This window comes from Phyllostomus hastatus, unplaced genomic scaffold (assembly GCF_019186645.2).
Source record: "Phyllostomus hastatus isolate PE091 unplaced genomic scaffold, TTU_PhHast_1.1 phas_scaffold_21, whole genome shotgun sequence".
NCBI classification, from domain to species: domain Eukaryota; kingdom Metazoa; phylum Chordata; class Mammalia; order Chiroptera; family Phyllostomidae; genus Phyllostomus; species Phyllostomus hastatus.
This window is the reverse complement of record NW_025334017.1, coordinates 36,246,587-36,268,958: the sequence shown is the minus strand read 5'-3', so window position 1 is coordinate 36,268,958 and position 22,372 is coordinate 36,246,587. Positions and strand designations below refer to the sequence as shown.

General features: G+C 47.3%; 1 protein-coding gene across 1 annotated transcript in view; it reads right to left on the bottom strand.

The window, feature by feature from the left end:
* The window catches only part of DEPTOR (DEP domain containing MTOR interacting protein), a 120,142-nt gene that overhangs the window by 20,637 nt on the left and 77,133 nt on the right, over nt 1–22,372 (bottom strand). The window contains exons 5-8 of the mRNA XM_045861043.1: nt 20,291–20,473; nt 18,031–18,165; nt 16,951–17,021; nt 15,019–15,123 (exon numbers count right to left, since the gene is read on the bottom strand). Coding sequence (XP_045716999.1) covers nt 15,019–15,123; nt 16,951–17,021; nt 18,031–18,165; nt 20,291–20,473 — 494 coding nt within the window. The remainder of the gene's footprint in view (nt 1–15,018; nt 15,124–16,950; nt 17,022–18,030; nt 18,166–20,290; nt 20,474–22,372) is intronic.

Below are 22,372 nucleotides of genomic sequence, written 5' to 3'. Positions count from 1 at the left end.
GTAAGCCCTGTACCTCAAAGCGCACAGGAAGAACTGGAATTCACTCTTTGCTTGAACGACCAACGTGGGTCTTGGTTTTTTCCTAGCATGTAAAAGTGGAATTAATAGGACTTACCTCTATTTCAGGAAGTTGTGAGATTTCAATCATAGAAGTAACATGCTCCAACACATGTCTTACAGAAGCAGGGCACTATTATTGTTATTGTTATTGTCAACAGCAGTTGACCACGATATGAACTCAAAGAGCGCCTGTTGCTGAAATGACTATGATGGTACGGGTAGACTAGAGGAGGGATGGATAACAGAAGTGGGTGTCCAGCAGGCCGAGCATGGAAGCTGCCTTATTACAATGCACACGTCTCCTTTAACAGCAAGGTCAGGGGGTCAGATCCCAGTTCTGGAGATCTCACGCACCCCTGGAGGTGGATCCCCTCACTTCTGTGGGCCTCACTTTCTTTCTGTATAACACAAAAAGGTCAGACTGGGAACTTCTTTTTTCTTTTCTTTCAGTTTTATTAGAAGGTTCTTATCATGTACACACATCCCTAAAATCCTGGCCAGTGGACCCATGGCTGTCACTGGATTCTCGAAGAAGCAAACAGCCCCCAAGTCACGTTAAGAACCACTAGAAACTTCTGGCTCAGAGTTTCAGATTAACAGGAGTGTGAGTTGTACTACCATTGGTGTTGGCGAGTCAACAGACATTGACATATGGGTGAACTTCAAACATATTTCATCCATAAATCTACCCAGTGCAAAATCCCAGGTGAGAGCCAAGAAAAAAAGGTAATCAACAACCATTAAACAGTGTCCATGGCTTCCTTCACCTCCCAGAAGTCCAAGTAGTTTGAAGGTGATACCTGAAGACCCAGAGAGGCCCTGTGGGGGTCAGAGCATCTTTGGGTCCCTGTCAATCTGCAGGTCTGCAGACCCTGCACGCTGGTTCCACAGCAGCACCAGTGAGAGGAGTATGTTTGTGCCTGGGGGTGAAAGACAGATGGGACAGGAAATAAAGTCCTGACACAAAGAGAGACAAGTCTATAGATGAGATCCAGCCAGAGTAAGAACCTGAACCAATGTCAGACAAAACACGGAATAAGCAAAAAGCAGAAACGAAAGCCCCACGTGGAACAGGTGTCTGACGATGCTCAGCAGACTTGGCCTGAGGCTATCCATAGTCACAGCCTCAGCATCTCCACTGGGTGTCGTGACAATCGAGGGCTCATGCTTTGGGGCTTCCTGCTGACAAAATACTCACCAGGAGCACAGCTCAAGTGTGGAGTCTCACATTACACCCCAAAGACCAACCGATCGGGGCTGCTCAGACCCTTGGAATACAGAATGTTCAGAGACAGAGACATACTCTTTCCAGTTTTCAAAGCTCAATCTTTTCACTGTGAAACACTTGGTGGATTTGAATTTATTGCTGCGCTGGAATGCCATCAGTACCATGTGCTTGGAGGACACAGCAGTACAGTGAAAGCCAATGCAGAAGGGTCCCAAATGCAATACTCTGCTTCTGCGTGCAGGACCCTCTACACCCTACGGCATTAAGAGCACGTTTTGTCTATATCTTCTCTTGATGTATTCAGTTCCACACGTATGCAAGTGTGGCTCTAAAGCATGTGATCTAGATCCAGGAATATCCGAATTCATATACGAGTCTTAACCTTAGGCAAAATTCTTAACCACGCCCCCTCACCATCAAAGCTAACTTTTTTCCATCTGTAAAAATGGAGAAAATACCCATGTCCCAGGTTTGTCATCGTAAATGATAAAAGAGAGATAACACACCTAGCATGGTGCCCAGCTCACAGTCACTCAACAAGCATTGCGTACATTTATCTTAGAACCATTTTCCCTAGTTCTGCACGAAATCTTCTGAAAGGATGGCACAGGTGTCCAAAAGCATTAAATGGAAAACTACCTTTTTATGCAAGTATGTTCAGTCCTGTCTGTCTCTGTATTTGAAATATATGGTGTGCACATCCACGGACATGCTCAAATTCTTTTAAAAAATAAAAACAAGTACTAACTTTGGACCAGGCAAAATGCTAGGGATTTTCTTTTCTTTTCTTTTTTTTAAAGATTTTATTTATTTATTTATTTTAGAGAGGGAAGGGAAGGAGAAAGAGAGAGAGAGAAACATCAATGCGCAGTTGCTGGGGGCCGTGGCTTGCAACCCAGGCATGTGCCCTGACTGGGAATCGAACCTGCGATGCTTTGGTTTGCAGCCCGCGCTCAATCCACTGAGCTATGCCAGCCAGGGCAAAATGCTAGGGATTTTCATGTAAACCACCTTGTTGCGGCTAGGCTGCAGTACCTTTTATATGTGCCCATCTGTCATAGAATATAACGATGGGGCTTTGGTAATAACTTCCAGGAATTATTTACTATCTTAGAAATAGGAAGACTTGAATAAGAATACATAGAATCATTTCACTGAACTCTAAAAAAAATTTTTGAGCACCTCTAAGTGTCATGTAACTTGGAAGGTGCTAGAATGAAATTCACTAGCTCCCTTCTACTCTAATAAGTCTTCTAACTCTAGTGAAGCAAAAACAGTGCCTGAACCAGAGTGTCCACTGTCCCTAGCCACAGAAATTAATTTATTGACTCAACAAACATCCATTGAGCATGCAATAAAACAGAATTAGATACTACCCCTGTACTCATAGAGCGCAGGTCTTAAGAAAATAAATACGTATCTGTGAAAAAGAAAACAGGAGGCATGAGAGAAATGAGGGCTCTGGCAGGTACTGCAGGCCTGGTTCACCTCACCGCATCCCAGCCTCCCTTTCTCTGGCCCTGTCAAAGCTGCAAAACGAAATGCTCACATTTCCAGCCCCTTGCGAAGTGACCGCACAACACAACTCCGGCCAATGAGACGTGAACGGAAATGCTCTGAAGAATTTCCATCCGACACAAAAAGGAGGCGACACGTCAGGTGAGGTGTACAAGATAAGGAGCCGTGCTGTGAGAAGCCAGGGCAAGAGAATCCTAGGAGGAAGGAACAACACACGTTCCAAAGTCCTATGGAGAGGAGACAGTCACTGGTTTGAGAAAGGGAAAGGTGGTAATGGAGGTGAGCAAGGAGGTGAGGGGAGGAGGTAAGACCTGAAGGCCAGGCAGAGTCAGATCACGTGGGACTGTGTAGGGTACGGTTGGGCTTTTAGACTTTCTCCTGAAAGGATGTATGGCACCAGTGAAGGATCTCAAAGGGCAGAGTGGCAGAACCTGACTTCCTGTGGCTGCAGGATGGGGAGCAGGTCATGCGGCTGCAAGGACAGATGTGAGGGGACCAGCCAGAACCCCTGTAGTCCTGGTGAGATGACAGGGGTTTGGATTTGGGGAGATGAAGAAAAACAGATACACTGGAGATACACTTTGGAAATATCCTGAATTGGAGGGAGAAAAGGAAGCATGACTTCTGGCCCAGACAACAGGCAGGATGGTAATGATTACTTACTGAGATGGAAGAGACGAGGGCGGGGGGCGGGGGGGGGGGGGAAGGGGGGGGGAGGGAAAGGAACAGGAATGTGCAAAAACAAAGCATTCAATCAACTCAACATCCCTAGTTCCCGCTCCAGTGAGCTGACCCTGAGCAGTGAATGTTGTCCCGTATTGACTCTGTCAAGTTGCTTTTCCCCGACTGCGGTCCCTCTGAGAACCACAGTCGCAACGGTAATATCAACAATATTTGATTTCATCTGGCAGGAAAGAAGTGGTGGGCAGAACTACGAAACTGCAGCTTAAAAGCAAAATCATAGACTTGGCCCATGACTTTAGAGAAGTTTGGAACTTTGAAAATACACGCACTGTGCAAACACACAAATATTTCCATCTGAGGCTCTGGGTCTTGCACCCGGTCATGTTCCTGCCAAACACACAGATCACAGTTGATAGTTAAATGCTGGCGTGAATCACTGGTACCTGAAGCTCCGTGGGGGCAGGGACCTCACTGGCTTAGCTCCCCACTGGGTCCCCATGAGACACTGTATGCAACAGACACTCAATAAATATTTGCTGAACCATTTTTTTCTGGTCAGTGACAGAAGCTGTACCCAGGGCCCACTATCCCCTCCCTGTTTATTAGTAGAACCTCCTTTTATTTTTTCTGGATATGTGGCCATTGCATTAGTTTCTAGGGCTACCATAACAAATACCAAAGACTGGGTGCCCTCAAATAACAGAAATGCATTATCACCCCAGAGTTCCGGAGGCCAGAAGTATGGCATCAGGTGCCAACAGGGCTACGCTCTCTCTGATCGCTCCAGGGGGGAATCCTTTCTTTTGTCTGCCAGCTTCTTGTGTTTACTGACAACCCTTGGCTTCCTTTGGCCTGTACAGGCATCCCTCCAGCCACATGGCCACCTTCTCCACGTGTGTCCTCACACTGTCTGTCTTTTGTGCTGCATCTGTCTCTACTTCCAAATTCCACGCCCCCTCTTGTTCAAGTACACCAGTCATACTGGATTAGGGCCCCACCTAATGACGTCCTGTTAACTTAATTACCTCTGTCAAGACCTCATTTCCAAGTAAGGTCACATTCTCAGCTACTGGGGATTAGAACTTCAATACATTTTGTTTTTTTTTTTTTAGATTCTCATCCAAGGATACATTTATTGATTTGATAGAGAGAGGAAGGGGGAGAGAAAGAGGGAGAGAAATATCAATGTGAGAAAGAAACATTGATCAGTTGCCTCCCACATGTACCCCAACCAGGGACCGAACCCCCAACTTAGGTATGTGCCCTCACCAGGAACTGGAACTGTGACCTTTTGGTGCACGGGATGACACTCCAGCCAATTAAGACACACTGGCCAGGGAAATATTTCAGTATATCTTTTTTTGTGGGAACGCAATTCAACCCATAATACTCACCCCGAACAAACTCAATGTTTCCCAGATTCCCTTGCAGCTGAACGTGGCTGTGTATGATCACGTTCTGGTCCATGAAATATTTCCAGGAAATGTCTTTAAAGGGACAATAGTGCCCTTCTCCTCCTTCTCTTCCTTTGTGAGTGACTGGAATGCAAATCTAAAGGCTAGAGTTCCAGCAGCCATCCTAGACCATGAAGTGACCTTGGCAATGGCAGCTGAGCCAAGTGAAACTTCAAAGCAGGTGATTAGAGACCACAAAAACATATCCGAGCTATGAACTGACTTCCTTCCAGCTCTTCCCTGACAAGGAAACACTTGTCTTAACCCTTGTTTTGAAGGATTTTATGTCACTCATAAAGGTGCCTAGTTTGGGCTGATATAAGACTCCAAACTGAGGGATCTTCAGCAAGTCACACACCGGCAGCAACAGTAAAGACACTATTGCCCTGGCTGGCGTAGCTCGGTGGATTGAGTGCGGGCTGCGAACCAAAGTGTCGCAGATTCAATTCCCAGTCAGGGTACATGCCTGGGTTGCAGGCCATGACCCCGAGTAACCGCACATTGATGTTTCTCTCCCTCTCTTTCTCCCTCCCTTCCTTCTCTAAAAATAAATAAACAAAATCTTTTAAAAAATTTTTTTTTTAAAAAAGGACACTATTTTTCTTACTTTCCAAGATACTTGGTTTGGTCACGAATAAATCCACAAGTACAGCTTTGCAAACAGATGCTCAGCCTTGGTTGGGAGAGTTTTGAATTGATCTCAGGTCCAGGCCAGTCTGGCGGTAGTGATGGTGGCGGTGGGGGCGGGGATGGGGGAAGGCGTTCCCCGACCTTCTTACACCTGGAGGCACCTCCAGGGATCCAGCACAGAGAAAGCCCAAAGTAGAGCCCGGAGCAGACCAGTTTAGGAGCAGCTCAGGATTACAGCAAGATGTTCCCAGAGTTAGCCATGTCTTTGCTTTGTAAAAGATGATTTTTTCTACAGTTGTGAATAAGCAAGAAGAAGCCCGCCGATACAAGGGTAGCCATCCACGGGGCTGGGACTTCACATAACGCCAGCCATGGCTGGTGCTGAGATGCACCTCTGAACAGCTCCGCAACTGAGTCGCATCTTATGATCCATGCACCTGGCACCGGATGAACTATGTTAGATGACGCTCACTGAGTGTCCACCACGTGACAGGCAGGGCTCGACGCTTCGTACGTATTTTCTTATTTATCCTCAGTTACGTCACGTGGCCATTCTCATTGCCATTTTAAGGTGAAAAACGGAGGTTTGGGATTTCTAAGAAAGTGACAGAATTGCAACAGCACACGGCAATCATTGCAAAAGCACATGATTACACAGAACCCCACAATATCCCATTTTGGCTACTGTTTTATAACTTTGTGTTACAATGTTTGTAAATTCAAACGGACTTAAGCAAGAATCAGCTAGAAGATGCAGAATAACACAATGACTGTAACAATCAATATAATAATTGATTACTACAACCATTTATGGAGTGTTTAGTATGACTATTTTTTTTTAACCTGTTGGCGGTGGGAGGTGGGGGGAGAGGGAGTTCCACCTCAGCTAAGTGTAGTGGCTGCTCCCTGTATTGGTTTTTGCTACATTCTTTAGGGTTCTCTTTTCAATAGCCAACCTCACATTACAGTTACAAATTCTTTGCATTCTACTTTCCCTGTTAAATTACTGTGTGGTTTCTCTCTCACGACTGGACTCAAGCACAAATAGATACCAGCCAAGGTCCCACGGTGTGTTACCTGCTTGTATTTCCAGTCCCGTAAGTGCCGAGGGGACGATTCCGATCGGGAGGAGCTGCCCGCAGAGAAGCGCGGTGTCCTCAGGGACTCACCCTTCTGACCCACTGTCAGTCACTGTGACCCATGATTTTACCAACTGGAATTTCTGGCAAACGGAGGTAGCCTTTGCTCAGATGTCCGCCTAAAGGTTTTGCATTTTGATTTCTCTGATGGGACCACCCAGGCACTCCCTTTTGAAAAGCAGCTACTTCTTGCACACCTAGCTCCTAGAGGCCTTGTGACCTGTTAGGACTATTAGAAGCACCACTTGGGAGGTGAAGAATTTGAGGCTTAGAGCAGAGTTAAGTAGTTATCCTGGCCCCTCCAGAACGGGTGCAGTTGGGACTCAAACATCCGTGTCTGACACCATGCCCTTGGCCTTCATCATAGGACCCAGAGCCAGGCACACACTGGGAACTAACTAGGGGTCCTTGGTGGGCACAGGATTGGCCACAAGAGAGGGAGAATGTGACGGGTCCAACGAAGGGCAGGAGAAGGGCTGGCACGAAGTCAGACGTGCTGCTGGGGCTTTCTGAAAGTCGGGGCAGAGGGCGTTCTGGGAATAGGGTTGCCGGATTCAGGCGGTCGGCAAGGACCTGGTAGCCTCAGTCCCCAGCGGAGAGCGGCAGTGGCTGTCTAGACAAGCTGGGGAGCGGCAACATGGGGCAAATGGGAGGAGTGGGCAGAATTCTTGGGCACAAGGCAAAGGCAGCTTAGACTGGAAAGGCTGGAGCTCAGGGCCAAACATCACAGAGGCCTGAGGAGTGCCGCCAGGATTCTGTCTGACTCCCAAATCCCGGACGAATTTCTGGTAACAGAAATGGCAACAGTGCTTGTGTCCAGGGGGAGGGGACTGACTTTTGCTACATTCTTTAGGGTTCTCCGACTGGCAGGCGGCCAGAGGGAAGTCTCTGCAGCACGGGAAACGGGCTACGGTCTGCCTGGTAGTTAGGTGCGCAGGTGCACACGTTCGACAGAACTTACACAGCTACACACTCAAAAGCTGTACGTTTTGTCACATGGAAATTACGACTCAGTTTAACACACAGTTTTACAAAGTTCCTGACCTTTCCTCCCCTGACTCATTCATTCTCACTGGGGGTGACTTAGCCCCCAAAGGGGAAAAAAAAGGACTTTGAAGTGTGTGTGTGTATACACACACACACAAACGTATATACATATACACACTCACACACAGAGTATATACACAGGCATATATAATGTGCCTGTAGTATCCGAATTTCATGGGGAAGGACAATCAAGAAAAGAAATGCCCTAAAAAGGCTCCTTCAGGGCAAGGCCATAAAACACAGGCTGAGAGACCCTGCCCCAACTCACCGCCCCCTCCTTCCAAAATTCTCCTCACCCTGCAATCTAGTCTCAGCTTCCGTTCTTTTCTTCTCGGGAATCATGGCCCCTCCTGGGTTTCTTCTACGTGGACTAAATCCTCCGTGTGCATGCATCCCGGCACACACGCGAACACACTTCAATCATGTGCACGCACATGTGCACACAACACACCAGTACACACACACGGTGCACAGATACGTGTAGGGCAGGCTTAGCTGATTTCTGTTCATTCTCTAGATCTCAGCTCGAGCATCCTTTCCTCGGGAGACTGCTCCCCATCCTCCCTCCCATGGCCCTACACAAATGAGAAGCTCTTACCCCAGTTTATAATTCTATGTTAAGGAGTGAAATCATGTGATGAGTGTCCCTTTCCCTCTCTAGACTGTGAGCCCCACGAAGGCCTAACCGAATGCCTAGCCCGTGGTAGGCGGTCCATGAATACTGACGGAGTGAGCACCGTGCAGAGGGCCCCGTCTTCCCAAGGGCTGTTGGAGTCGGCCCGGAGGATGACCAAGGAAGGGCGCAGAGCAGAAAGGGGACCTGAGCAGAGGCCCCGAGAGCGGCCTTTTGTGCTGGCAGAGCCTCCACGGGCAGGGTGGCTCTCTCCCCACTCCCAGCTGTGCCCCACGGTGAGCAAAGGAGCACCCACCGTTCAGCTGACCGAGAGATGATGCCACCCCCGCTAGAGTGAGACACATCGCACCGCAGACGGCAGCCCCTCTGTCCCCACGCATGACTCTCCTGAACTCACCTGGAGAGGAGCTACATTAAAAAAATCACGGAATGCATCTTGGTTTTCATCTGTGTTGGTCATCAGCCCACAACTTGCCATTGCAGTGCCTAAGCTGTCTTGGTTACGTTAATGAGAAATTTCAGATGGTTCATGCAGTGTGGGCTGTCTGGGCTCGGGAAGGGAAGTCCAGAAAGTACACAGGTTTGTCACCATGGGGCGGGGGGGAGACCAAAAGCAGGATTTTGACATTTTTCCTCTCTGTGAGGAATAAAAATTTTGAAAGGGAGGGAAAGGAACACAATGACTACTAATTTCTTGCTCTGACTCAGGTATTTCTGTTTTTGTATAAATGTGCAAAGAAACAAAGAGAGCAAAGAGGCCCCAGAAGTCCACATCCATCAATTCATCGCGGCAGGAAGCAAGGAAAGGGGCCAGGAGCTTTGAAATCCCTCTGAGGGTTGGCAGGGGGTTGCGTGAACACTTGAATACTGTTTCTCACAGGATTTAATTATTCCCACCAGAAAAAAAAATAAACTTTCCAGAAAAAAAATCAAGGATTATCTTTCGTTCCTTATTGGTAAGTGAGGCTCAAATTCCTCCCCAGTCTGAAGGCCGAGTGGTTTGCTCTGACAAGCATTTGACTAAACTAAGAAAACTGAATTATGTTGCATCTTTCACTTGGATGACCTGTAAATTCTAGTCCTGACCTAAGTACGGGGCTGGGGCCAAGAGTAAAAATTATTTATTTGACCTTCTTCGAGCCAGCACAGGTGGCCATGTGACCACGGAACAATCCCTTCTGAACTGAACACAAATTCTCCCTTGAGAGACGTGGAAGGTCATTCCCTGAACTGTGTCCAAGGCGTTGAAGGTTTGGTTGGAATTTATCATCTACTGACCTCTGCCTCGTGGGTTTCTTTTTTGTTTTTGGTGTTTTGTTTGGAAATAATGCAACAGGAAGCCTCGTCAGGGCTTTGGGATAGAGACCAGATTTGAATCTAGGGCTGACATTTGCAAGCTGGGTGATCTTGGGGCAGATATGAGCTGGGTTTTGGTTTCCCCCTTTACAAAGTAAGGAGAACACTACCCACCACCCCCACCGTCAAGAGCTGTAAGAAGAATCAGGGGTGATGTGTGTGCAATATGTGGGGACACCACCCAGAGGTGCACGGAGTGAATGTCCTTAGCCTTTCTGTAGAAACGCCCATTCATTGGGTCACTCACCAGATTTGCTTCTAGCACTTACTAAATGCCAGGAATCCTGCCACATTCAGGGAACACACTCTTCTAGGCAGACAAAGTCTCTCCATTTATCGAGCTACTGGAGGTGGGTAGCATCTAAGTACTATTATCAGATTCTGATAAACAGTATGTTTTAAACAAATCAAATGGGATTATGATAAAGAGCTACTGGAGGAAGACAGGGAGAATATCAAAGGGTATTTAAAGAAGGACCCCCCCCCTCAAATTGACATGTAATCTGACACTTGAACCACAACAATAGAACCAGTGGTCCAGCCTCAGGCAGCAAGGCCAAGGGTGCTGTGAGCAAAACAGGGCAGCAGATAAGGGAATGGCCCGCAGCACCCAGATCCTAACTCTGTTGGCCAGAGTCTGGAACTTATCCTAACGAGGACCTATTAGAGGATTTTAAGTGCCAGAGCCACTTAATTAGATTTGCTTGAGGGGCAGACATAGGCAAGATTATGATCTGTTTGTGAAATTTAAAAAAACCTGCCTCCATTAAACTGAAGAAAAGCTCCTAGAAGATCATGTAAAATAAAGTCATGGTAATGTGGTCCAGAAATGGTTTGAAAATGGATGTGATTTTTTTTAAAAAAAGAAAGAATAGAAGATGTTGTTAAAGATTGTGATATGAAGCCACATTTAAGTGAGAGTCATTAAACGGTAGCCTGTGGAATATCTTTGGAAGAAACCTTATCCTTTTCAAAGCAGAAAAATGAGGTAAGAAATAGAGTTCCACCTCCTGGATCAGGTTTCTTCCTCCAAGGCTTCAGTGCGTAGATGCTGACATTAAATGAATTCACGTAGGTAAAGGGCCTGGCATGGCACAGGGTCAGGCAAGCAGAAGGCACTCAATAAATTCTAGTTCCTCCTCTTCTCTCCTCCCTGGACCAGAAGCTACTGGTATGCAATTCCTGAAGGATGGGGGTAGGGGGAGAGTTGCCAGAGAAAACCACCCTCTTCTAGATAAAAACGCACTGCAGGGGTTGACTCAACTTTTGGTGATTCCCATATTGCATTCTCCATTCTAGTTGTAATGCCAATGAAATGTCTCTATACTGGAGGTTTAGGTATTTCATCATTTTTTAAAGTAAAAGAACCTTCAAAATAAGAATGACCCCAAATCCAAAGATGCTGGCTCACGTTAGAATTTCAATGACAGCATAGCCGTTATTTTATGAGCATGGGAGGGGAGGACAGTATTATGAAATGATACAGTAACTTGTTAAAAAAAGCTGTAACGAGTTGCTCTCTCTTTTATGTGGGTCTCGATTCAGACCACGGTAAAGATCAGGTTATAGTTTGGAGCCTCTTGTGACATCGGCTTCTTTTTTGGTCTCTTGGAACAAATATGCTACTACTGATGAAGAGGAAAAGCTCATCGAAGGAAAGACGAAAAACGGTGGAGTAAAGGCACAATTTTCAAACAAGCTTGAAACAGTGCAAAAGTCTAATATTTGATCAAAATACCGAAACTCAATTCCACTGACAACTGATATCAGGTTGCAACCCTTCCTGCTCTATACACTTACCCACATCTCAGCAAGCCTGTCCTACAGGTCAGCTGCCCGCCCGGCCCCCGCAAGCCAAGGTCAGCTGTGTAGAGGCCGCAGGCATGAATTGTGCTGGGTGCATGGGCGTCAGGTGGTCAAGGCACAAAGGTCACGGATTTCTCTAGTCCAATCCAGAAAAGAATTGTGATATACCTTATCACTCTCCTTAAAGACCCATTTTCTGTAGAGTTCTTCTAGGCTTTGTAACGGACATAAATTTCAACAGGCACCTGAGGGTCTCCCCTCATCGCTGACTAAGGGTCCCATTTCCAGCAGGCACAGAGCTCTCCTTGGGGCATGGAAAGGTCTAGAAGTGTTCATAGGGGGAAAATGGCACCCCGTCTCCTCAGTCTGAGGCCTGTGCTTTCCACATACCGGTGGCCCACATCTTAAAACATCCCCACGCCCATAAATAGGTGGAATAAAGAGAGAGAGATGGCACACATGAGAAAGCAGCGAAGTGATGCGGCCACAGGGACAGCATAAGAACCCCCTGGAGGCAGAGGTCCCCAAGGCCCCCCTGCAGGCCCTGCTGCTGGAGAGCAGGAGATGGGAGGGGGCCACAGCCTGGCGGCAGCCTGCAACAGAGGCAAAGCGGGGCACCTGGCACTGTCCTGGGCCAGCTCTCGCCAGTCAGAGGTGCCAAGGGGAAGCCACTGGCCAGAATCTTGGACAATTGCTACCAGCCAGACCGAGCAGCTCAACCACTGCCAGGCCAGGGCACACTCCTCAGGGTCGGCACCCACGTCCCCACCCACCACAACCACACTTGCCACCCTGCGGTTTTCCACACAGGGCCGTGCAGGAGTGAGGGTTCAGTGGAAGCCACCGCTAGCACTGGGTTATACACATGGCTCTTCAGGCGAACGGAGTTACTCTATCACCGGCACATATGGCAAAACTGGAAATAATGTATTCGGTGTTTTCTATAAGAAAAGAATATACTGGGCGACTTGAATGAATACACACAGTCCATGGACTTGAATAAAGTCCATGGAAGGGCAGGATATTCCCTGTCGTTTTCACTTCACCAACAGTACAATTCAAAGTCGTGCCTACATCTCTATCTACCCATTCATTCCAACACAGAGTTTGACCGAAAGCGGATCCTTAGAACAGTGATACACGGTGCCATGTCTTAACAATCTTAAGATGCCACTGGTGTGTTTTCTATTAAATGATAAAATGTTGTGATACGCAATTCAGTTTTTTTCGCTGCTGGATGTAATAGGCTTCATAATATGCTAACGTGCTCTCTGAATTTCCAAGACAAGAATAAAGTGTACAGGAGCTTAACACTGTTTTGATCACGGAACCTCAGGACAGGATATTCTGTGGGACCAGAGAGCTGTGCAGCGCAGTTTTGGGAACGCGGCTCCCGTGAATTCCGCGCTGCTCTATGATGCATGAAAACTACTGTGCGCACCCTGGGAAACTCAGGATACAAACCATGTGAAATATGAGGTTATGCAGCTGGAAAAAATGATGCCAGGTTGCCCACCTATCAGGGTATGCTACATTAAAGAGTTAACTAATTAATCAGTTGACAATGCCTACATCAGGTATATGTGTTAATCAATAAGGATTAACTTATTGATTTAGTTAATAAGCTAATTAACTCATTAAGTCAATAAGGATGCACTCAAATCAATGTAACACACTGACCAAGCAAAACAAGGTCTGTAGCTGCAATATCAGTCCCTTGCTTTCCCCCGAAGGAAACCAGCTTAAACCAGGGCCCCACGGCAAGCGAGTGCACACTTAGGACTAAAGCACTCAGCCAAAAACCATTTATCCTAGGTGCTTTACCGTGGAAATAAAGCATAAAACTCTTCCCACAGCCAAGAGTTCCATTAGAAAATGAACAAATCAGCCTCCACGCAGATACAAACACTCGCCCTGGATGCTCCTGGCCAACTTTCCTGCTTCGGGTTCCTTTGGAGCGGAGCCCACTGCAGAGCCCAGGAGGAGCCTCTGACACAGACCACCTGAGCCAACAAGGCTTCCGGAACTTACCCAGACAGAGCACAGGACCCGGGGAAACTGTGCCTCCCTGTACGAACGAGGTGTTGACTCGGGGTGGGGGTGGGGGTGCAGAGTCACCCTCAAATCCCACCAGTGCTGACCCCCAGACTGGCAGTAACCTGTGCTCTGCGCCCCTATGAGGTGGCTTCTGCTCCCACCCTTCTGTTCCAGCAAATAAAGCAACGCCAGGGGGAAGGTGCTGGAAATCAGAGCTGTGCAGACCCAAGTCCCGCCTGGCACTCTCCCGGTTGACCGCTCTAGGAAAAGGGCTGACGGCGGAGGGTAAAAGTAGTGAAGAAATGCACAGGGGCGGGATCTGTAGCCTTCAAGCCTTCTGCAACCCCCTGTGGTCCCAGGTAATCACGCAGTAAATGTCCTCTGTGGAATGTTTTACAGATGACAGAAAAAAGAAAAAAAAACTATGCTAGATAAAAAGTGTTTTGGGAGCAGAAAACCAATGCAATCAACATCCTCTTATATCACATTTTGGTATAAATAAAAACAATTTATATGTGTGTATACAGATGTATAGTGCATGTTTGTGTACACACACACACATATATGCATACATTCACATAAGAAGTCTGGAAGCATGTAAATGAAAATGCTAACCATGCTACACTTTATTGTATGTCAATTACACTTCAATAAAGCTGCTTAAGTGTTAACAGTGCTTATCTCTGAGTTAGGAGAGATTATAGGCAATTCTCTTTTCCTTTTCTGCTTGCCTGTCTTTTCCAAATTCTCTCGACTATGTATGCACTACTTTAGTATTAAAAATACATGGAAGTTATTTTTACAATCTCACCCAATTCATGTGTGAATTTTTTTGATGTTTGTGTTGTGCTTTGTACTTCATCAAGTGTTTCTACACATCTAATTCCTAAAGCTGCAGAAGAATGTGCTTATGGTTCCAGAGAGGAGGAAACGGCTCCGAGATGTCAGGAACTCATTCAAAGTCAATGAGCTAGTGACCAGCGGAACCACAATGTGAATCTCGAGTTCTTCCACATTCCACCATTTGTGTGTCCTTTTCCTCACTCTTCGCTGCTTCTGTGGTCGGGTGCACCCTGCCGGCTGCACCAACCTCTCAGGGATATGCTTTGTATGGAACAGAAGCAATACAGTTATTATGTAAGATTTGAGCCAAAAGAAACTCTTTTTTCATGCTCAGTGTTGGTTAAGGGAAGGAAGGTGAGAAACCGAGGGAGGTTTGGAGACCAAGAAGGCTCGGGGGGAGGGACAGGAAAACTTCTCGCCCGCGTTGCTGCATCACCCGCTCTTGGCTCTACCTCAGCCCCATTCAGAAAGGGAAAAGGAAACTTGACAAAACGGGACCGAACACTTAGGGTGAGAAAGGACTGATGGCACCAATGATAAAGTAAAGCGCGCGGTATTCAGGCACTGCTCTGTCGGAGGTACCTTCATTCCTGCCGCGGCTGCGGGGCCACTGGGGTCCACGGCCTGGATGTGGCACGGCTTGCTTCCTCGCACCACGAAGCCCCAGCCGACAGCGTCACCCACGATCTGGAGAGGAAAACCACAATTAGCCATCCACAGACAGGCCCTGGCAGCTTGCCTGTCCTTCGGGGGGCGGAGAGAGAGAGAGAGAGAGAGAGAGAGAGAGAGAGAGAGAGAGAGAGAGAGAGAGAGAGAGAGAGAGAGAGAGGGCACGAGAGCATGCCAGCCCGGGATTAAGTGTGCACCCTGACACATCCCTTCTCTGCTTCGTCTCTGCGCTGTCAGGGCAGCGGAAGGAACACTTTGCTTCCACTGTAAACACAGGCATATCTCTGCGGGAAATGTGGTCAAGAAACACGTGTTCGGCAGAAAGAGGCTCCTTCCGTGAGGGCACTGCTCAATAAAGCGCTGGCAGAGGGCCTCTGCGGCTGCTCTGCAACTTCATATCGGACTTAAATGCTCAGTGCGGAAGGTCTTACACACACGTGTGAACCTTCTCTCCAGACCCAATTTCTGTTGAGTTTGCTCTTTCCCCCTAAATCCGAGTGATACATGCTTCATGACCCTGCTACTTCACTGAAGTCGAAAGTAACACTTTAAATTACTAATGGTGAGAAATAGGAAGAGTCGTGACTTTCTTGAAACACAGTTTTCTCTACCAACAAAAAAAGTAAAAAACTACGCAAAGTTCACAATGTATAAGTAGAGGCTGGTCCGAGACTTGTCTGCCTCTTCCTATAGAGTCATTCTCAGAAACGGCGGTGATGGTCCAGGGCGGCTGCCAGACCTGTCTTTGAAATACAGATGAAACACACTCACAATCAGTTCCTAGCAATACTGGCACTGAAACTGGAAACCAAAAATACAATGCTTGAATGCTGAAGACTCAGGAAAGGCAGGGAAACCAATGCAAATTTTGTGGACATTCTCAAAAAAGACTTTCAGGCACTCGATTGGCTTTAGGGTTTGCTGCTACTAGCGCGTTATACCTAATTTCACCTCCAGATGCACAGTTTGCCTTTTCCCCTGAGGCAGAGGGGTTAGCAGTGTGTTTTCACGCGGACTGGCTGTGACTGGCACCGTCCTGTTTTAACTCCTCAGTGCTCACAGGGGGAAGCAGTCCTTGACAAATGTTTGCAGTGTGAATGAGTGTGCAAAGATTTTTTCCCCCCTGAGTCAAAATAAGAGTTAGAAGAGGAGAAGTGTTCGAAACAGGAGGTCGATGAAGACGTGAAGAGACTGAAGAAAGAGGCCAGGGGAAGGAGAGTGGGTGAGGCGCTGTCAAGCAGAGAACTTGGGTTCTGCTTGAAGAAACCCAGTGGGGCTGGTAGGTGTGGGGGGCGGGGGGAAGGCTGAAAGACCTCCGAGAAGGTGGTGGGGTGGTCAGGAGGTGCTCGCTTGCAGGTGTGTGGTGCGCCCTGCCCCCCTCCCCATCAGGTGCTTGCTTGTATAACTCAAGGCATGCTGACACTGTCAAAAGCACCACTCCTTAAGGTAGAACAATTTATCCCACAGTTTTCTTTCTCTGCCTAAAGGGTCTCCTCACGTCTTAACAATTTGTAGACTTAACTGTAACACAAAAGGAGTTATTGGCAGTATTTGTACTACCATTTGCTCTAAAAGCTGTAATTATATTATAGTAAATACACAATAGAAATCGTTTTTAAGGACACATCAAAAGGAGTTTAAAGTGCTGTATTAATAACACATGTCAAATCCTAAAGTATTCTAGTGCCCAAGGGTCAAGAAAGTCCACTGGTATAATTATGCCAAAACAAAAGGAAAACTAAGTCGTTCTTCAAGTCCATCTGTGAATACACACGGACACGAGGACACATGGACATGGCCCAGGAAGACAAGCAGCACAGGAGAAAGACCAAGTAATGAGCCTACCGTGAACGTCTTCCTTGCATACGGGGCTCCGGGAGTCAGGAGTTCCTCAGAAGTGACGGGTCTCTTTAACACTGTAAGGCAGACACAATGTCAAGGTGCACCCTTCTGAGTCCTTGTTCATTCATTCATTCAGCAGATATTTTACCGAATGCGCATATGTGACCATCAGTGAACAAAAGGGGGGGCGGGTCCCCACCTCACAGTTTATACTCCAGTGGAGTTAAGACAGAAAATATTCGGGGACATAAGTGAGCCTAACCCTAACTCACAGAGCTATGGAAAGAAGAAGAAATGGAGCAAGGTAAAGGAAAGCAAGAGGGCCGTGACAAGCTGGTAGGACCAATGGGTTACAGGTTCCTATGGGGCCAAAAAACTGATTAAGTCAAGGAAGGACTGCTTCTTAAGTTCAAGTTCATCAACAATCTTTGTGCCCAGATTTTTTCTGGAGTGTAAAGGCCACAGAGGTTGATGAGCAGAGGTGGAAACCATAAGGCACCAAGGGTCAGGTCCAGGTACAATTGGGTTCACGTAGACCCTCAGGTCTTCTTCTTTAGGGGTGCGGGGGCCCCACAGATGTCTGCCTCAGTTGCAGGCCGGGAAATCCCCACTTCCCCCACTGTGTGCAGTACTGACGTGCTGCTCAGACCTTGCCTCAGGGCCCACCCGGCTGCTGGGACAGCTAATGGCAGACAGCTCTCACACTGCCCATGCCCTCAACTGTCTCTGCAACTCTCTCTCCTGCTCAAGGTCACACCCTCCTCCCAGGGGCAGCCAACACCTAATGACTGCTCAGCATGAGGGTACAAAGGCCATGCCACCTCGCTCCCAATCTGGACTACTCTGAAGGGCCATCCCAACTCCAGAGCTCCCCTGGGGGTCTTCACTGAGACTGCTTGCAGCTCAGCGCTCCCCTGCCAGCCCCTCGTCCCTCCCTTCCAGTCAATAGTTCTTGACCCCAAGGACACGTGGTAATAAGATCCCCACACAGTGGTCTCCCTCCATCCGAGAATCCGCTTCCCAGGGAACCCAGCCTGCACATCTGTCCAAGTCAGAAAGGGGCGCTACGTTTTGGCCACTCACCAGACTTGGGGTTGCAGAGCACAGGGGGGCTGCTGCTGAGCGTGGGGCTGCTGCTGAAGTAGCCACTGCTGCCACAGCTGCTCATGCTGCTCCTCCTCACCGCAGACACGATCTTGATCTCCTTGCTGGGGCTGACTGCAGGCGCAAAGCACACGGTCACTGAGCTTGGGGGTCCCTAGAGCCTGTGGGCTTTCAGCTGTGAGGCACAGTGAGGCAAGACACCTGTGCCAGAGAAAGGACTCTGGCAGCAGAGTTTGAAAAGCAAGGATTTGAGTAGCAACTCTGCCACTCACCAATTGCACAACCTGAGGCCATTCTCTTAAGTTCTGGGAGCCTCAATTTTCCGAGCTGTAAAGTGGGAATAACTCCGTCTCAGGATTGGTGCAAGGAGTGGATTCTATAGTGTAGGTACAAGTACTCAGCGACATAAAACATTATTTCAAGAACCCCTAAGCCCGTGCTGAGCAGTCCCTGGTAGGAAGTACATTAAGTGCTGGCTATACACTTAATGAATTACAGTACTAATAAGTGTTACCTGATTTCATAAGAAATCATGAATCACCCAGAGCGATAGAAGAGGAGATTAAAATACACAGCACATGTTTAGGCTTTGAAGGGGATGTGAGTCAGAGGCTCCAATGATCTGATCTGGTTCTTTCTGCCACAAAGTTGGCTGGCTCTCAACAAGGGAGAGGGGAGCCAGGCATATGAGGTCTGTCTAGAAGGTATCCAACCATGTGCTACAGGAAATTGAGATATTAATTGCAGAAGATACAAGACACAAGAAACTTTGTACAGAGGATGATGATGCCTCAGTCCCTTCCAAAGTAGGCACCTCAGGACCTCACATAGTTCTCCCAGCGTCCCTTCCACTGTTCAAAACACTCAGCAAAATCCTTTGCTGGAATCACCATCAGTTGTCTCGTCATGTTTTCCTGAATCTCATTGACAGTCTGAAATCCCTTCCCTTTCAAAGGTGATTTTAGTTTTGGGAAAAGCCAGAAGTCACAGGGCATGAAATCTGGGCTGTAGGGGGCCTGAGTCACCTGGGTAAATTGATATTTTGCAAAAAAAACTCTGCACAAGACGTAATGCATGAGTGGGTGCATTGTCGTGATGAAGCTGCCGATCACCAGTTTCCCATAGCTGTGGCCACTTTCAGCATATTGCATCTCTCGACAAAGAACATTGAGGTCGCACCCCTTATTAATTGTTTGGCCTGGAGGGGTGCACCTGTGATGGACAGCACCTTCCCAATCAAAAGGTGCAGTTAACATGGTTCTGTTCTTGCCGCAACTTTGAAGCATTCGTGCCACACTTTCATTTGGGCTGCACTCATCCCATTGTCCCCCAAAGTCTTCTGGATCATCTGAAAAGTTTCTGCAGAGGAATGTTCTCAGTGGAAGAAAAAGTCTTTCTTCTTCAAGTTATTGTGAGAATTAAATGAGAAAGTTCATGCAGCCAAGCTTGACTCGGTGACGGGGGCACAGGACATTCTCAACAGAGTCGCAAGTGTTCTCATCGTCTCTTCCTCTACGTAACTAAGACATGCACGGTCATTCTGCCCCTCAGGTTAAGCCCAGAGCTTCCAGACCTTAGGCCAACCACAGTCAACGCCAAGTTTTCAGAGGAGCTAAGATGCCCCTGGAAGCACCTCGGCTTCTTACACAGAGTGACATGGCAAGCTGACCTCTTCTGAATGAGCGCAGTCGTCCTGGTGAGCATCAGCCACCATCCTTCCCGTCAGGGCTGATTGTCAGGATGAGACTGTTTGACCTGACAGGTGACATTCAGGCTACTGTGCCTTGTGAGGCCGTGCGTCTGACTGTCACGTTTCTCTTCGTTCTGCGTCACCCCTTCATAATGGACTGACCTCAGCTGCCTGTTAGTTACGTATGCCCTCAAAAGTCTTTATTCATCCTTAAAGTATATAGCTTTTCAATGCTGTGATTTAGAACACTGGACAACGAATGACAACAATTATTTATAAATGAAAAGCAAATAAATAAGGTAGGAGTGAGAGCTTGGGAAGTCTTCTATGATTCAAATACATAATTTTATAACAGACTTCATGATCTCCAATTTGACTCCTTGGGGACAATCTGGTTGTGTTTGTTTTTTTTTTCTTCTTTCACATACTTCTTGGTTATGAATAAATAAAAATTTGCCAGAGAACAGAATCTCACAAAGGGGAGTTCTTACTGTACTATTTGTCCAGAGCCAAAAGCGTGTAATCAAGGGGACTGTGGAACCGACCTACCTGACATAAAACTGGTAGACTTCCGATTGTCGTGGCTCTGCTTCCTCAGGCAGAAGGGACTGTCATGCGTTTCCTGGGACGGGGACTTCTCATTGAGCAGCTCCATGAGCCTCCGCCGCCGCCGGAAGTTCATTCGGAACTGGTAGAGAAGATTGCTGTCCACGAACGGGTGCTTGTTGGACACTGGGGAGAAGACACGACAGATGAGGCCTACCTGGCATCCTGGCCACCAAGCACCGCAACTAGAAAACTCCAGCCACCAGGGGCAAAAAGGTGGCAGTGTAGGTGCATGCGCTATACCCATCCTCCCACAGCCGCGTCAAAAATATTCAATACAAATAAGCCACAGAACAACCACCATTCAGAACTACCTGAAATCTCCCTGAACAGAAGTTCTACAAGTAAGGATATAGAGAAGAAGCCACATCGAGTCTGGTAGGAGAGGTGGAGACAAGGAATGGCCTGGTCCCATACTCACAGGCGGTGGATAAAAATTGGGAGGGATACATGGGCTGTGGAAATCCCCCCAGAGGGAGGTAATAGATTTCATTTTTTAAAGAAGTCTTAGGTTCACAGAAAAACTGAGCAGAAAGCACAAAGAGTTCTCATATACTCTCTGCCCCCGCCCCCCACACACACCACCTCCCCTACTGTCAAGTATCAAAACTGTTACACTTGGTTGCAATTGATGAAACTACACTGACGCATCATGACCACTCAGAGTCCATCGTTTACAGCGGGGCTCACCCTTGGTGCTATGCATGCTGTACATTTTGATGAATGACATGTATCTACTATTATAGTATTATGTGCAGAATAACTTCCCTGTCCAAAAAACCCTCCATGCCCTGCCTGTTCACCACTCTATCCTCCCTAACTTTGGCAACCACCGATCTTTTCATTGTCTTCGTAGTTTTGTCTTTTCCAGAATCTCATGTAGCTGACATATATTATAGAGGCCTTTTCAGACTGGCTTCTTTCACTTGGTAATACGCGTTTAAGATTCTTCCATGACATTTCAGGGCTGGATAGCTCGTTTCTCTTTAGCGCTGAATAATACACTGTCGTCTGGATGTGTCATGGTTTATTTACCGATGCACCTCCCGAAGGACATCTTGGTTGCTTCCAAGTGTTGTAAATATAAATAAAGCTGCTATAAATATCCATGTGCAGCCTTTCGTGTGAACATACGTTTTCAAATAGTTTGGGCAAATACCAAGGAGCATGATTGCAGGATCAGATGGTAAGAGTCTGTTTAGTTTTATAAGAAACCGCCAAACTGTCTTCCAAAGTGGCCATGCCGTTTTTTTTGCGTTCCACCTCCCCCACCCCCACCACCCCCACCACCCCCCAGCAGGGGATGGAGTTTGGGCAGCTCCAGCTCCTCTCCCGATTCCGGCATTATCAGTGTTTGGGATTTGGGCCGTTCTCATAGGTGTGTAGTGATATATCATTTAGATTTGCAATTCCCTACCAGGGCATGATGTTGAGCATCTTTTCACATACTTATTTCCCATCTGTATATTTACTTTTTAAAAAACAATTAAAGTTGGGACAGCGAAACAAGGAAGGGCTTAAGATAAAAGAAGCAACAGAAGAACCTAGGTGGGGCTGCTTTGGCTCTCTGGAAATGGTAGAGGGAAGAACTGAGCCAGGGCGGGGCTGCTTTGGCACTCCCACCCTTTGGTTCGCAGGCTGGCGCCATCCACGGAGCCACACCATCCACGGAGCCACGCCATCCACGGAGCCACGCCAGCCAGGGTCTTTCTGTATTTTACATTCAAGCCCTTTTCCGGGCAAATTGTTTCCAAATAATTTCTCCCATGCTGTAAGTTGGCTTTTCACTTTCTTGATAGCATCCTCTGAGGCACAAAGGTTTTTACTTCTGGTGTGATGTCTATTTTTCTATTTCTATTTTTTTTAATTTATTTTTCCTTTTGTCACTTGTGCTTTTGGTGTTGTGTCAAATAAACCATTCTATGTGCATTTAAAAATATTAATTTCTAAAACAGTTCTTTCCATAAACATGAAGAAAGGTGGGCTCTGTTTGAACTGGCCAAATAGCAACACTATATAAATGTA